The sequence below is a fragment of the Peromyscus maniculatus genome, chromosome 11, assembly GCF_049852395.1.
Source record: "Peromyscus maniculatus bairdii isolate BWxNUB_F1_BW_parent chromosome 11, HU_Pman_BW_mat_3.1, whole genome shotgun sequence".
In the NCBI taxonomy this organism is placed as follows: Eukaryota; Metazoa; Chordata; class Mammalia; order Rodentia; family Cricetidae; genus Peromyscus; species Peromyscus maniculatus.
Genome location: NC_134862.1, coordinates 30,369,687 through 30,384,542, shown reverse-complemented (window position 1 = coordinate 30,384,542; position 14,856 = coordinate 30,369,687). Strand labels below are relative to the sequence as shown.

The window sequence follows — 14,856 nt, the reverse complement described above, 5'->3', positions numbered from 1 at the left end:
CTAACACAGTCATTCTATTCTGTCATGTAGATTACAGACATTCTATTCTGCCATGTAGACTAACATGAAGTCATTCTATTCTATTGTATATACTAACAGACTTAGTCTAGTCTGCTGTACAGACTAATATAGAGTCTTTCTTTTTTGTGGCTGGGTTGTAAACAACTTGCCAGTTTTGTCTGTCACATGGCCTCTCATCAGTGCTCAGTCCCTGAGATAATCTGTTTGATCTCTGATGTCAGGCTTCTACATTATGCTCACCTAGTCTAGACCGTTCAGGCCACTGCATTGGGCAGAGTGGCAATGATACGTCTGTGGGTGGACGCAGTAGACAGACTACAGATATGTTCCAAGTGCAGACTCTCTAAATGCCAGTTGGAAAGCCCTGTGCAGTCTTGAGAGTTCTGTGAGGATGGAGGACAGAGGAGTGAGACCAGGCTCCTGTCTCCCAGAGTGTCCAAGGACCCTCTGCCAGAGAATAAGGTTGAACAGGGTCAAACAATTTGGATGTCCTTGCCTCTGGCAGGGCTATGGACATACATAAAAGTTGGCCCATCCCAGTTTCTACTGGTCACATGGTTGGCTGACTCATTCATTCATTCACTAACTCATGCATCAGTACCTCCTAGCAAGCCTTGGACTCTGAGTGAATGATCTTTGTGACTTTCCTGAAGGCAGTTAGGAGCCATGACCTCACCCGCATTTTTCCTGTCCTTTGAGTCCCTCCAGACCCAGACTCCCCCAATACCTCTCATCAGGGTTGGGGAGACAGCTCAGTGGATAAAATGTTTGCCTAGCAAGCTCAAGGACCTAAATTCAGTCCCCAGAACTCATGTCAAAATACAACAAACTTGGTGGTACTTGCTTTTAATCCCATTTCTGTAGAGGTGTAGACAGGTGGCTCCCTGGGTTCACTGGCCAGCCCGCTTCATCTACTCAGCAAGTTTCAGGATAGTGGGAGACACTGTCTCAAAAATCAAGGTAGGAAGCAAATGAGGAACAACAGCTGATGTCTTTTGTCTGCCACATGCATACATGTGTACTCACATACAGGACCCCACACTAACTTTATACACAAGTACCCACATACATACATGCACCTGCACATATACAAGACCCCATGCCAATTTTATTACAGACATTTTAGTCTGTGGCTCATTGGTCTTCAAGAGCCTGGTAAACATCTTCATGTGGTGTCTATATGTGTATGTACATCCCATTTTTCATCCAGGTGGTAAATACCATCAGTCCAATCTGATGGGTCACCCATTAAGTGTGGCTCCCTAGGTAAAAAGGATGAGTTATATATTCAATTTACAATGTCTGATGATCACCACTTGGGTTGGCAGCTCACCCAAGGCTGAAGCTTGCTTTGGTGCTGCATCTGCTGGCTTATGTGAGCCTCCCACAGACCTCCCAGAATTCTGTGGGCTAATGAATGGCTGCATAGATTAGATTTGGTCATTTCTGGGATGGTTTTCCACAGGGGTAGGTGGCAGATGTGATCCAGATGTCATCCTCATGTTTGAGGACAGCATCCTCTTTGCCAGGAGGTTAGTAATTCCCAAGCTAGAGCTTCAGTGGCAATTATCCAGTTTTGATAGAGTGTTCCAGGTTTCCAAAGCCATGACCTTCCCATTTTGTAAATAAAGCTATGAATCTCTCATGCAAATATGTAGCTGATTCGGATGAAGACAGAGGAATGACATTGCCTTGGCTTGGCCTGAGTTTCACTATTATGGGTTAATGATAAGCAAGGAGAGGTCTGTTTGCTGAGCTTGGAACTTTACCCCCACACTCTTGATCTATCAACCCCCAATTCTGAGTTTTATCTTCTATGCCTAGCAGTCAAGAAGTGATGGGGCTGGGGAGATGGCTCAGTCTGTAAGGTGCTGCACCAACATGAGGACCTGAGTTCGGATCCCCAGAATCTATGTAAAAGCCAGACTGGCATAGAGGCCACCTGTAATTCCAGCCCTCCGGAGACAGAGGCAGAATCTCCAGGGCAGCCAGGCTAGCTCTACTAGCCGGAGCTGGTGAGCGTGGTTCAGCCAGAGGCTCCCTTGATTAAGAGGAGAGTGATCAAGAGGAACCCTGGACATGAACAGTGGGCCTTCACATGGGCACTCCATGTACATATGTGCCCACATGTTGGTGCATATTATGCAGAGGCTCAGAGAGACTAAACCCCTCACTAAACATAGGCTGCTAGTGCCCAGTGGATCCCAATGTCTGATCCCAAAGATATGCCGACTTCGTTATATGGGGTAACATAGATTGTAACCCAAGAGAAATCAAGTTGCCCTTGTTTAGGGGTACCACATTAAGAGGGGCCCTGGACCATTGGGCCGCCACCCCAGTCCCACTTAATCAGCATCTCTGAATGGACCTAGTAAGATGCTTTTGTGTGAGTACTGTGTGTGTGTGTGTGTGTGTGTGTGTGTGTGTGTGTGTGTGTGTGTATGGGTGCCCTTGTGAGCATGGGTGTAAATGTTGCTTATATGGATGTTGGTCCTAATGTGTGTATATGTGTATGTGTGTGTATGTGTAGTGTGTGTGTGGGGGGGTGTTCATGTATATGGGTGCCCTTGTGAGCATGGGTGTTAATAGTGCTTATATAGATGTTGGTCCTCGTGTGTGTGTGTGTGTGTGTGTGTGTGTGTGTGTGTGTGTGTGTGTAGAAGCCACCAGAGGAGCTTGTCAGGTAACTTCCCATATCAATCCCAGACTTTTTTTTCTTTTGAGACAGAGTCTGTGATTGAGCCAGAAGCTTGCTGTTTCAGCCAAACTGTCTGCTGGCAGATCATCTACCTTGATCTGCCTATTTCCATTTCCCAACACAGGGTTACAGCCATGCACAGCCATGCACAGCCATGCACAGCCATGCACAGCCATGCACAGTCCATGCCTGGCTCTTACATGAGAGCTGGGGATTTGTACTCAGGTTTTCATGCTTCCACAGGAATTGTTCTCATCCAGTGAACCATCTCCTAGCCCCACACAATCCACAAGCAGGGGACTCTGAGACACATTGAAGTTAGACAGTGATATCATTCAGGGGAGCCTGGAGAGGTCATTGAGACCAAGCTAAGTGACACTCCAGGAAAGGGCAAGCTTTGCTCACTGGTGGACGAAGACAGCTCAGGGCACAGTGGGAGCTGGAGTCTGGGGAACTGCCAGATGACACTGTTCACTCCTCTGTAACCTTGAATAGATCACCTCATGTCCCTGAGAGTCATCGGTAGACTCCATCCTCTGGGAGGCTGGGCAACAGCAGGGACCCTCAGAGGATCGAACGAGGAAGGAAGGCAGAGCTGGGCTGTGAGCTCTGTTGGCAAAGTTCTTGAGGACTTGAGTTGGATTCCCAAAACCCAGGTGAAAACACTCTGGGCTTGGTGACACCCGTTTGTAATCTCAACACGGGGAAGGCAGAGACAGGAGATCCCTGGAGCCCAAAGACCAGCCGGAATCAGGGGCCCAAAGCCCAGCCAGAATTAGGGACCCAAAGGCCAGCCTGAATCAGTGAGTTCTGGGCCAGTCAGGGACTTGCTACTGACCAACACTTCCCTCAGGAATCCCTTCAAGAGGCCACCCAAGCCCCTCCCCTGCTCCCCTTGCTGGCACAGCATGAGGTCTGAAAATTCAAGTAGGGCGGTGGTGGGGTGGTCAGGAAGGAACTTCCCTCAGGCCACTGCAAGGAGGCGATGGCCCCACATGGTTTCTGGTGATGCAGTAGGGTGGTCTGTGGAAAGGCTGCCTTATGTCACAGGTGGGGGCCTGTCAGGCACAGGTGACTATTAATAGCAGTTGTATCATCTGCTCCTTCTCAATGGCCCACAGTAAGCTTGCACGCCCCCAGGCATGCTTACAGAACTGCCTGGGAGAGCCCCGCTGATTTGAAAGAAACCAGTATGGGCTCGTAGAGTGCTAAAGGAAGAGAATATGACCCACCATGGGGATGCTTGAAGGGTGCTGGAGACAGTGGGGTCTTCTTCGAAAGGCTAGTTCATAGAGGAATGAGGGAGAGGAGGGGAGGGGAGTAAAGAAGGGAGGGGGGGCAGTGAGATGGTTTATGGGTAGTTTTGTTGGCTGCCAAGCCAAACAATCTGAGTTTTATCCCAGGCCTCATGTGGTGGAGAGAACTGACTCCTGAAAGTTGTCCTTCGGTCTACACACACACACACACACACACACACACACACACACACACACACACACACACACAAAGGTGGATAGAATAGATGGAAGAGCCAGAGAGAGGACCTCTCACTTCAACCTCAAAGGGAATAATCACCAATGGTTGCTATATTATTTTTTCGTTTTCTGAACATTGAGACTCCTTTTCTGTTGTGGATCTTTACATCTCTTGAAGACACAGTGAGTAATCCAAGACTAGTTAATAGGTGCTGGCCTTGCACATCATGAGGACCTGATTTTGACCCCCCCAGAATCCACACTAAAAATTAGGCAGGCATGGTGTTGTGCTCCTGTAAATAGAGCTGGTGGGGTGGGTGTAGAAATAGAAGGCTCCCCAGGGCTCACTGGCCGACAAGCCTAAAATACTTTGAGTGTTCTAGGTCCTGGTGAGAGATCCTGTCTCGAAATACAAGATGGGACACTAAAGGTTGTCCCCCTGGCCTCCATACGCACAAACACAAACACAAACACACAAATTATGTCGACCCATCTACAATAGGTGATGACCTCCAAAAACCTAGGTGGCCACTCCACAGTCTTTGGAACCAAAATGTTCATTTACAAAATATTTCCGGTCTTTCGTCTGCAAATCTCATGAAAGATAAAACAGTAAGGACAAGGGTTGGCTTCACAGTCAAATCAGGGCACTGGTGGGGAGAGAAGGCAGACCAGGGCATCTGGAGTCTGTGTGCCTCAGACTTCCACACAGCACATCGCCACCTCAGCCAAGCACGCTGGTCTTCATCGGTCTGCAGCCTGTCTCCCCTTCCGCCCCACTGTGAAGTTCAAAGCAATCAGGGAGAGCGGTGTACCCTTCCGTCTGCATTAATCAGACAAAGGTAGAGGCTGTCTAAGATTAAAAGTGTCTAATATCTAAGTTTTATTATCCTCTCCCCCTTCCCTGTGTTTCCATCTTAGGAATTCAAGGACAGAAAGGCACAAAAGGAGAATCAGGAGTCCCAGGTAAAGGGCTGGCTTTATTTTAATTTCTCAGGCTGATGGCTGCGGAGGCCTGCTTGTGTGGAAGTAAAAACCTTATTGACTTGGAACACCACGACATTACCCCTCAAAGTTGAGGCAGAGACTCTGAGGTTTGGCACCCAAGCCGCCATTCCTGCCCTGGAAGATCCGGTGGAAATGGCCAGAACTCGGTATTCTAAAACAGTTAGGAAGTGAGGCAGAGCCCGGGGAGGGTGGGCAACGCACGTAGCCATGCCAGGCCATGCTGCCACCAAAGAACTGGGTGATCTCCTCTCCTCTTGGTGGTTAAGGCTCCCCCATCCCTGCCTTGGTCTGTTTGCCCTTCTTGGCCCCCCAAGTCCCTCCTCCCCTCCTGCTGCTACTTATCATTTGGGTATCATGATCATCTTCTTCTTCATCACCATCACCATAATGCCCAAAGCAGACACAAACAAGTAAATGGAGGATCACGGTATAGCCGCCAACACCCAGGTTCATGTTGCCTGTCACCGAACACACCAATGAGCAAAGATAAGAACTGAATCTCATTTTGTTTATTTGCTTATTTGTTTTGATTTGGTTTTCTTGTTTGTTTGGTTTTGTTTTTTTTTTTTGTTTTGTTTTGTTTTGTTTTGTTTTTTCTTGAGATAGGGTCTCACTATGTAGCCCTGGCTGGACTAGAACTTACTATGTAGAACAGGTTAGCCTCAGATCCACAAGAGATCTGCCTCCCAACTGCTGTAACTGAATCTTTAAGCTGATTGAGGTTTACTCAGCCAGCCAGCAAGCTGGGAACATAGGGAACATCATCCTAAAGGCCTTGTTCTCCCCGCTCTGTCATCTCCAGCTAGCAAACTTTATAGAGCATGGGAGGAATTGCGGTCAGTCCAAAGTTCAGCGCTGCCCCTCTAGCCAGGAGGCCAGCCTCATCTCTGAGAACCGTGGTACCCATGCCTCTGTCCCATTCATCACTGTCTGTGCAGCTAGGTGGCCTGCCTGCCGCCAAGCTGTTCACAGTGTGTTTGTGGGGATTCCTTTCTACAAGGATGCAAGCGTGCTCTTCTCATGTGATGCCTAAAAGGCCACTAGCCATCTGAACCATTGTCTATCAGTGGGAGCTCAAGCAGGACGGGAAGCTGGAGAAGCAGGGCCCCGGGCTTTCTTCTGCAGATGGCGCCCTCACATGGCCTGGAGGACTTGCCGCCATGCCCATGGCCTCTTAACACCCCTTGCCTGAGGCTTCATCTCCCAACACAAGAACCTTACTTAGTTGGGTGTGTGCAAACCATGCCCACACCACAGCAAGCGCCACGTCAGAACTCAGACGGACTCCTAGAGTGAGGTTTCTTCCATGTGAGCTACATAGTCTATTGCAGTCTTAATTTACTAATCAGACACGGGGACCTAGAAACATTCTAGCAAATTCTCACAGAAAGACTGAAACTTCCACATAATTACGTCATCCTCTGAGGGCTCTACCAGCCATATCTTCCTGTGCATTCTCAATGGCATTAAGGTGGAAGACCAGATAACCAGAATAGCCCTCCGCTGGACCAAAGCCTTGACTGCATTTTGCACAGCCCATTACTCGGGGATCTGATGGTCAAGGGTCACTCATCTATTAATCAGCAAGGCCCTTATATTTACCTGGGGAGCAGAGTAGGCCATCTATGGGGCTAATTATCTCCTCTCAGGCCTTGCAGGCAGAAAGGGAGACACTGGAAACCCTGGGCTGGTAGGCCCCAAAGGAGAACCTGGACGGCCCGGCCTGAAGGGAGATGCTGGGATGAAAGGTAGGTACTGCCTTTGACAAGGACTTAAAGGTTAGGGGTCTTCAGAACCGAGCCTGGTGGAGGCATCTTTATTGAGCTGTCAATTTGCATACTAGCACGCACAACCAAGTTTCCCCAACAAGCACACGGCCTTCCCGGGAGCCTGCGCTGGGCCACCTCAAGCAGCCCCACAGCCATTCTGCCCCAAGCCTCGCTGCTCACTAAATGTCTGTCCCTAACCTAACGCCCAGCCTTTAGCCACATCTGAGGCCTGTGTCCTCTTACCCAACCATTGGTGCTCATGACGCAGACAGCTAGCTGTTCCCAGAGTTGCCAAGTCACAGGCAGAGCTGGGGGAGGGTAACTGACCCCTCATCCCTCTCTGTATGTTCTGATGTGGGGAAAAAAGGGTGAGGGAGATCTTGAATCAAATTGTATGGGTTTTTTTTTTTTCTTTTCTTCATGACAGGATCTCCCGGCCAGCCAGGACAAACAGGAGAAAAGGGTCAGAAAGGTAATTGGTGTTTTTATTGGCTTTTCCTTGTCTTTTAGAGTCGATTCAGTGTTGCAAAATCTTGGAGAGGGGGTGCTTATCTTCCAAGGACTTCTATATCTCTGACCTGAACCTGTGTGTGGCCGGAGTTCCAGACAGCACCCCTCCCTCCCTTCTTCCCCATCCTTTCTCCCTCCCCCTCCTCGTTCTGATCCCCTTTCCTTCTCCTCCTTCTTCTTCTTCCTTCTTCTTCCTTCTTCTTCTTCTTCCTTCTTCTTCTTCCTTCTTCCTTCTTCTTCTTCTCCTCCTCCTCCTCCTCCTTCTTCTTCCTTCTTCCTTCTTCTTCTCTTCCTCCTCTTCCTCCTTCTCCTCCTTCTCCTTCTTCCACTCTCCCATATCTCCCTCTCCCACTGTGTTTCTCTCCACCCTCCCTCACTTCTTTCCTTCTCTTTTCTCTCTCTTTCTATTCACCGCATCTCTGCTCTACGGTCTCCTTCTGTCCCATTTGTCAACCTTTTTTTTCCCTTTCCACAACACATGGCAAGACATAGTCCCACAGAAGCATCTGCCCCTGTGACTTGTTACCTCTAGGCCAGAATGAAGGAGAGCTGTACCCCAGAAAGTGTTGGTGCTAAAGGTGGGATTCTTGCCAGCTCCAATGGCAAGATCGTGCAAACAGGGTTCACCCTCCTCCGAAGCTGTAGAACCTCTAAGAGCAGCAGAAAAATGCACCCCAATGCTGGCTAGCATTCACCTCACCTTACACACATGTGTTCTTGTGCAGGCGAATCCTTCCTAATGGTCCGGATTGTGGGTGGCACCAATCGAGGCCGAGCTGAGGTTTTCTATAACAGTGTCTGGGGGACAATCTGCGATGACGGTTGGGATAATAACGACGCCACTGTCTTCTGCCGCATGCTCGGTTACTCCAGCGGTAAAGGTCTCACCAGTTTCGGAGGTGGTAAGTGACTCTGCAGCCAGGGACTTTTTTTCCTAGACGTGTCCAAGTGGCCCTGTGGTGAAGTGATGTAGTATGGCTGGGGCTGAAGAAAACCATTGGTTCAAGGAACTGGCAAGTCCTGCAGCTTAGCTGTGCATCGAGTAGCTGCAGCTCTGGGCTCTGGGTTTACCTCTTTCCGATTGGCCACCTGTCTAAAGGACACTGTTGCATTCCCAGCAGGGACAGCAAAGGCTTTAAAGGGCTCTGGATACTGCATGGGTCACTGTCTATCCAGACTTGGAGTCCAAATGCCATGTGGCCAGAATTGTTTATGGAATGGGGACAAGTGTGACTTTTGAAAGCTGAGGGAGAAGGTGGAACCATAGCAAAGGCAGATGTTCATTTCCACATCTGGAAACCCAAACCAGTAGCTGCCAGAGGTCTTAGCCTTGAAGATACCCCCACCTCTGTGTGTGTACACATGTGTGCACATACACGTGCATGTGTCTTCATGTGGGTGAGCATGCATGTGTGTGCACATGCATGTGGAAGATAGAGGATGGCCTCAGATGTTTCTCGGTCCTTGTTTTCTTGAGACAGGGTCTCTCACAAGCCCACACCACCATGTCCTGTTTCTGTTTTTGTTTGTTTGTTTGTTTTGTTTTTGACATGGATCTGGCTTGAGTGGCAGCACTGTACCCACTGAGCCCACCCCAGGCCCTGTGAAGATCTTTTTAAAGAATACATGAGAAGTTAGGTATGGTGGCAAGCACCTGTTCCTCCAGCTCTTACCAGGCAGAGACAGGGTGATGGAGAGTTCGAGGCCATTATGGGGCTCTGGGCTACATAGCTGAGCTCTGTCTTAAACAAAACCAAAAGCAGAGAATGAGAAGAAAGAAAAATCATGGAGAGACTTACTATTCTCAATTCGGGGAAGCTGCCCTGGGGCACTCGGAATGAGTTTACACACCCCCTACTCCCGCCTCAGAAAAGACCCCGTCTGGACAGCAGGGCACAAGGCCGGCTCCCCTTGTTCCTCTCCTCGGGTGTTCTCTGCTTTACCCCATCCCAAAGCACAGACCTTCCGCTCATGCAGAGGCCACTCCCTGACTTCTTCCTTTGAGACAAGGTCTCACTGCACCCGGGGCCGGGCTGTCAGCCCTTTTATGTGGGTGCTGGAGATCCGCGTGTAGGTTCTCCCACGTTTACAACAAGCGCTCTGTACACACAGAGCCATCTCCCTGGTTTCATACTTGCCTTTCAAGAAAGATCTAGCTGGCCTCAGAAACTATCTGGTTTCGATCCTATCGGAGGGAGGGGAGCTGGCAGAGGCAGGGCTGCCTTAGGCCCTGCAGAAATACAGAATAACACGGGGGAGCTGAGCTGCTTGGGAGACAATGGAAGGCTGTGTGCACACACAGTGTGTGGATTAAGCAGTAAATATTTGCATGAGGCTTTCGAGATGTGGTTGAGGTGGGAGAAGAATCGGAGGTACTGTAAGAGATACTATAAGATCCTTAGTGCCGGGCGTTGGTGGCGCACGCCTTTAATCCCAGCACTCGGGAGGCGGAGGCAGGTGGATCTCTGTGAGTTCGAGGCCAGCCTGGGCTACCAAGTGAGCTCCAGGAAAGGCGCAAAGCTACACAGAGAAACCCTGTCTCGAAAAAACCAAAAAAAAAAAAAAAAAAAAAAAAAAAAAAAAAAAAAAAAAAAAAAAAAAAGATCCTTAGAGCCCCCGGGCTCGACTGGCCTCTCACCCTGGCTGGGAGCTCCTGAGAACTGGCGAGCCATCCTGACCTCTCACCTAACACCCTTCCTTTCTCTCTCCTGCTTCCACTGTCTCAGGCTCTGGGAACATCTGGCTGGATGATGTAGCTTGCGTGGGGACAGAGAGAGATTTGTGGAGCTGCCGGAAGAGCGCCTGGGGTTCTCACAACTGCAACCATAATGAAGATGCAGGCGTGGAGTGCCGCTGACTTGGGCAGAGGGCACCGCTGTGGCGCCGGGTGTCTTCAGACTCCGCCCACATGGAGATCCGTGGGCTCCCTAACTCTGTTGGGGGGATTAATAAAGCTCAACGGGGATCTGCTGTGTCTGAGTGTCACTGAGTACCCCTGTTCTTTATAGCTATGCCCTCTCAAACTGCACACGCTAGGCTCCCGGACATGCCCTTGACTCAGAAGCTGAGGGGAGATGAGGCTGAAGCGTGTGAAAGTTACTGCGGCCATCCATATCTTGTCTTCCCCACCCCTTCAGCCCCTCATCGCCGGTCAGAGCTCTCTCCCTCCGTCACCAGCACATGGCCTTGTCTTTGGCTATCTGCTGCCTAGGGGTTAGCTTGAAGATGGTGCCAGGTCACGGGATACGTGTGAACTATCCTTTTTCATCTGAGGGCTGCTCTGAGCTCCAGAACCATGAGGACCTTGTCAGCACCCCCACCCCCGCCCCCAGAGTAGAAACTCTGAAAACACTTATTGAAGGCTAGGGAGATGGCCCAGTGGCTAAAAGCACTTACTGTGCTAGTGTTCGGGCCTGAGTGTGAAACCCCAGAACTGGAGAGATGGCTCGCACAGTGATCAAAAGCACTTACTGCTCTTACAGGAGACCCAAGCTCTATGCCTAGCACCCAAGATTAGGTGGTTCACAACTATCTGAAACTGCAGTTCCAGGGGCTCTGATACCCGTTATGGCTTCCACGAGCATCATCGGAGGCTGGAGAGATGGCTCAGCAGGTGAAAGCATAGGCTGATCCTGCAAAGGAGCTCCCAAACATTCCCAGCTCCAGTTCTAAGGAATCTGACTGACATCCTCTTCTGACCCCTCCGCCCCCACACACATTTTAATTCATCAACAGCTGCACAATAAGTCACTAACAGTTCCTCCTTGTGAGAATAACCCGAAATGGTAAATGAAAAGAAAACACTATTTTAAATAATTTCTGTTCAGTTAGTAGAGTGCCTGCCTAGCATGCACGAAGCCCTGGTTCCATCCCCAGCACCATGTAAACTCAATGTGGTGGTACAGGGTCAGGAGTTCAAGGTCATCCTCCACTATACAGTGAAGGCTAGCCTGGGCTACATCAGACTGTATCTCAATTTTTAGGAAATTCTTAAGACCCAAGAGGAATTGCGCCTCCTTTAGGAAATGATCCACATACCCTCACCCCAAAGAGTAGTTTCCACACTAAATTTCCAAAACCCATTTGCAAGAAGGGAAATGCAATGCTGGGTCTAAGGCTGGACCTGTGCTCGTGAGGTTAGCCGGTGCTAGCATTTGTGGAGTGCAGCATCCACGCATGTGGGCCTTCATTCCATGAGTACCTCTAGCTCACAGACTGGCCCAGCACCTGTATCTCAGTCCACTGGACCCAGCTCCCATGCTTGGAATTCTGAGTGAGTACCTTTTCATTTGCAGGATGTTGGACTCCAGAAGCATTCAGGAGATTTGCATTGCTGCTAATGAGGGAAACAGGGCCCCGGGCTCTTTGTTAATACCATACACAAACAGAACTCACCTGATGAGGTTATGCTAGGTCTGTGGCAACAGGCAGATGATCACACACATGGGTTTATTCAAACACTTTTCAGTTCCCCTTTGTAATGGGGTAATCAGAAGGAAAAGAGGCCATGCCCCAAGAATACAAATCACCAATTCACACACAAAAAAGAACCTATGGGGCCTCAATGGTTAAGAGCACTTGCTGCTCTTCCAGAGGTCCCAGCTCCCACATGGTGGCTCACAACTGCCTTTAACTCCGGTTCCAGGGGATCCAACGCCTTCTTCTGGACTCTGTGTGTACTGCATGCATGTGGTACACAGACATATGTAGGTAAAACACCCATATACATAAAATGAAAATAAATCTTTTTTTTAAAAAGAGCCCATAGGGTAGTAATTATATACACATGTATGTATACATGTTCATCCTTATTTACTGTAAAAGAAATACTAACGAAATAACATACACATACATGTAAAGTTGGCATTAAAACACATCTTGGGTGCTGATTTTGGAGGAGGTGGCAGGTATTATCCATGGTCTAGGGATCTAGATGGAAAGCTGGGGATGTGGCTCAGTTGGTAGAGAGCTTGACTAGCATGCACAAAGTCCTGGGTTCAACCCCCAGTACTGAATAGATTGTGCTCGGCGGACTTGACCGTAATCTCAGCACTCCGGAGGTGAAGACAGGGCAGTCAGAAGTTTAAAGTCCTCCTTGACTATATAGCAAGTTCAAAGCCAACCTATGACCAAAGAGACCCTGTCTCGGCGGGGGGGGGGGAGCTTCCTTCAAAGACCAACAACTATCATTAGAAGAAAGACACAGTGTGCTATGTATTTACAGGACCTGTTGATCTTTTTAGGCTTAAATTGCTACTTTCCTTGAATTAGAACTTGCTTTCCAGCCTGAGGAATTTCCTTCCATCCCTTGTTGGATGTAGCCACCAGACCAGATCCCCAGAGCTCCTCTGTCCTCTGAGCTTGAAACAAGTGGCTACCCACAATGAGACAACCTTGGGATAGAGAGTAGCTGTTACCTCATTGCGCTGAGGGCAGAAACTGTAACTGTGGTGCAACTTCTTAAGTGTGCAGCATGCCGTGTGTGTGTGTGTGTGTGTGTGTGTGTGTGTGTGTGTGTGTATACAAGCAAGAGTTCATGTATGTGGGTGTGTACGTGTGTGTGTGTGTGTGTATACAAGCAAGGGTTCATGTATGTGGGTGTGTTCATGTGTGTGTGTGTGTGTGTGTGTGTGTGTGTGTGCATGCATGCATTCATGTGTGTGTAGGGGTGTGTGTGTTCATGCATGTTTGTGAATGGATTATTTACAGTATCTACATGTATAGGGAGAAATCTGTGTCAAAAGAAAAGACAGTATGGTGATGTGACCAGGGCTGGGCTGGGTGAGATAGACAAGGGATCTCTGAAGCTCCATGCTTAGCAGTCTAGCCAGAACAAGGAGCTTCTGATTTGCTGACAGACTCTGTCTCAATATAAATAAGATGGAGAGTGACTGAGCAGTGACATTTCCATATCAACCTCTCACCTCCACGTATACCAGCACAAAAAAGTGCACCTGCACACACGTATACATATGCCTACAACACACACATACATGCACACGCGCGCGCGCACACACACACACACACACACACACACACACACACACACACATTCGTCTTTGGTGTTTGGATTAGGATTGCTTTCCTCCATTGGTGAGTATTTAATGTTTTGCGTTTCTGTTGTTGTTTGTTAGTGTTATTGCTTTAGACAAGGTATGTAGCCCTGGCTGACCTGGAACTCACTCTGTAGACCAAGCTGGCTTCCAACTCAGAAACCTACCTACCTCTGCCTCTTTAGTGCTAGGATTAAAAGTGTGGTCACCAAACCTAGCCCTCTTCCATTTTAAAATATTTTTCATGGTTCTATAGTTGGTTGCTATAATATTTATAAGCAGAATATGTATGCTTATAAATAGAAATGTATGTATTTATATGTAGAAAAATATTGTTAGTTCAAGTAGACTCTTAACGATATAGTTAGGATCATCAAAAAGGCTAGAATCCTGCCCCTCCTAAGCACAGATTCTCAGTCCTGGTTTCCCTGGGTCTCCTGTGGGTGGCTGACGATCGGCCCCTCAGAGGATGGGAAGAGGACAAGGTCTTGAAAACCCTTGGGTGAAGAGCAGATGGGTTAGAGCTGACCGAGAGGTGGGTGTGGGGAGGGCGTGGCATTTTATAACACAATACAGCAAGTTTTGTTTGTGCGTCGATGAGTAAGAGGGAGGCTCAGTTACTAAGGAGAAAGACATCAGTTCTTAGGATTAGAATCCTTCTGAGAAAGAGATAGAAGGCAATTGGAGAGAGCAAGGGCAAAACCGTGAATAAAGATGCAGTATCCGGTAGATCTGGGGCGGGGCCCAGGGAGTTCTCTGGTTCTGTTGTGTCTTCTCAAAGGACAAGAGCCAAGGACAGCAGCCCTGCAGATGGGGAGGGACAGGTGCCAAACGAGGGTGCACTCTCCGCTGTCTTGATTGGAAATGTCAGTAGTCAGGCTCACACTGTCTCCTTCAGTGTGCAGAGGAACCCGCAAGGAAGACGCTGAGGGCACCACCGTACAGCTGGGGAGAGGAAAAGGCAGGATGTGGGCTCACAGGGTCGCCATGGGGACGTGGGTCCTGGAGAAGATTCCTAGCTGCAACTTCATGCCCTGCCCGCTCTCTCAGCCTCTCTGGGCACCTCGTCTGGCCACTGCCTACCTATCGGGATCAAAACCTCAGGTCCTTGAGCCCTGATGCCTCAGTGACTGGGGACCGTTTAGTGTCTACCCCAAGGGTCCCTCACTAAATTTAATCAGTACCTTATTTCCATTTTCTTTTCCATCTCCCTCGCTGGTTCCCCAACCTGGCTACAAGCTATGGTTTCCCTAAATGTCACCCGGAGCCTGCTGTTCCCTTACTGGCTGAAGACCTCCCTAGGTTTCTTTTTGCAGCGAGCT

General features: G+C 49.0%; 1 protein-coding gene across 1 annotated transcript in view; it reads left to right on the top strand.

Annotated features, from left to right (window-relative positions):
- Window positions 1–10,455, top strand: part of Marco (macrophage receptor with collagenous structure) — a 32,541-nt gene extending 22,086 nt beyond the window's left edge. Inside the window, exons 12-16 of the mRNA XM_006980950.4 lie at window positions 5,116–5,160; window positions 6,852–6,950; window positions 7,399–7,443; window positions 8,207–8,383; window positions 10,208–10,455. Coding sequence (XP_006981012.1) covers window positions 5,116–5,160; window positions 6,852–6,950; window positions 7,399–7,443; window positions 8,207–8,383; window positions 10,208–10,338 — 497 coding nt within the window. The 3' untranslated portion in view covers window positions 10,339–10,455. The remainder of the gene's footprint in view (window positions 1–5,115; window positions 5,161–6,851; window positions 6,951–7,398; window positions 7,444–8,206; window positions 8,384–10,207) is intronic.
- Window positions 10,456–14,856: the final 4,401 nt, after the last annotated feature.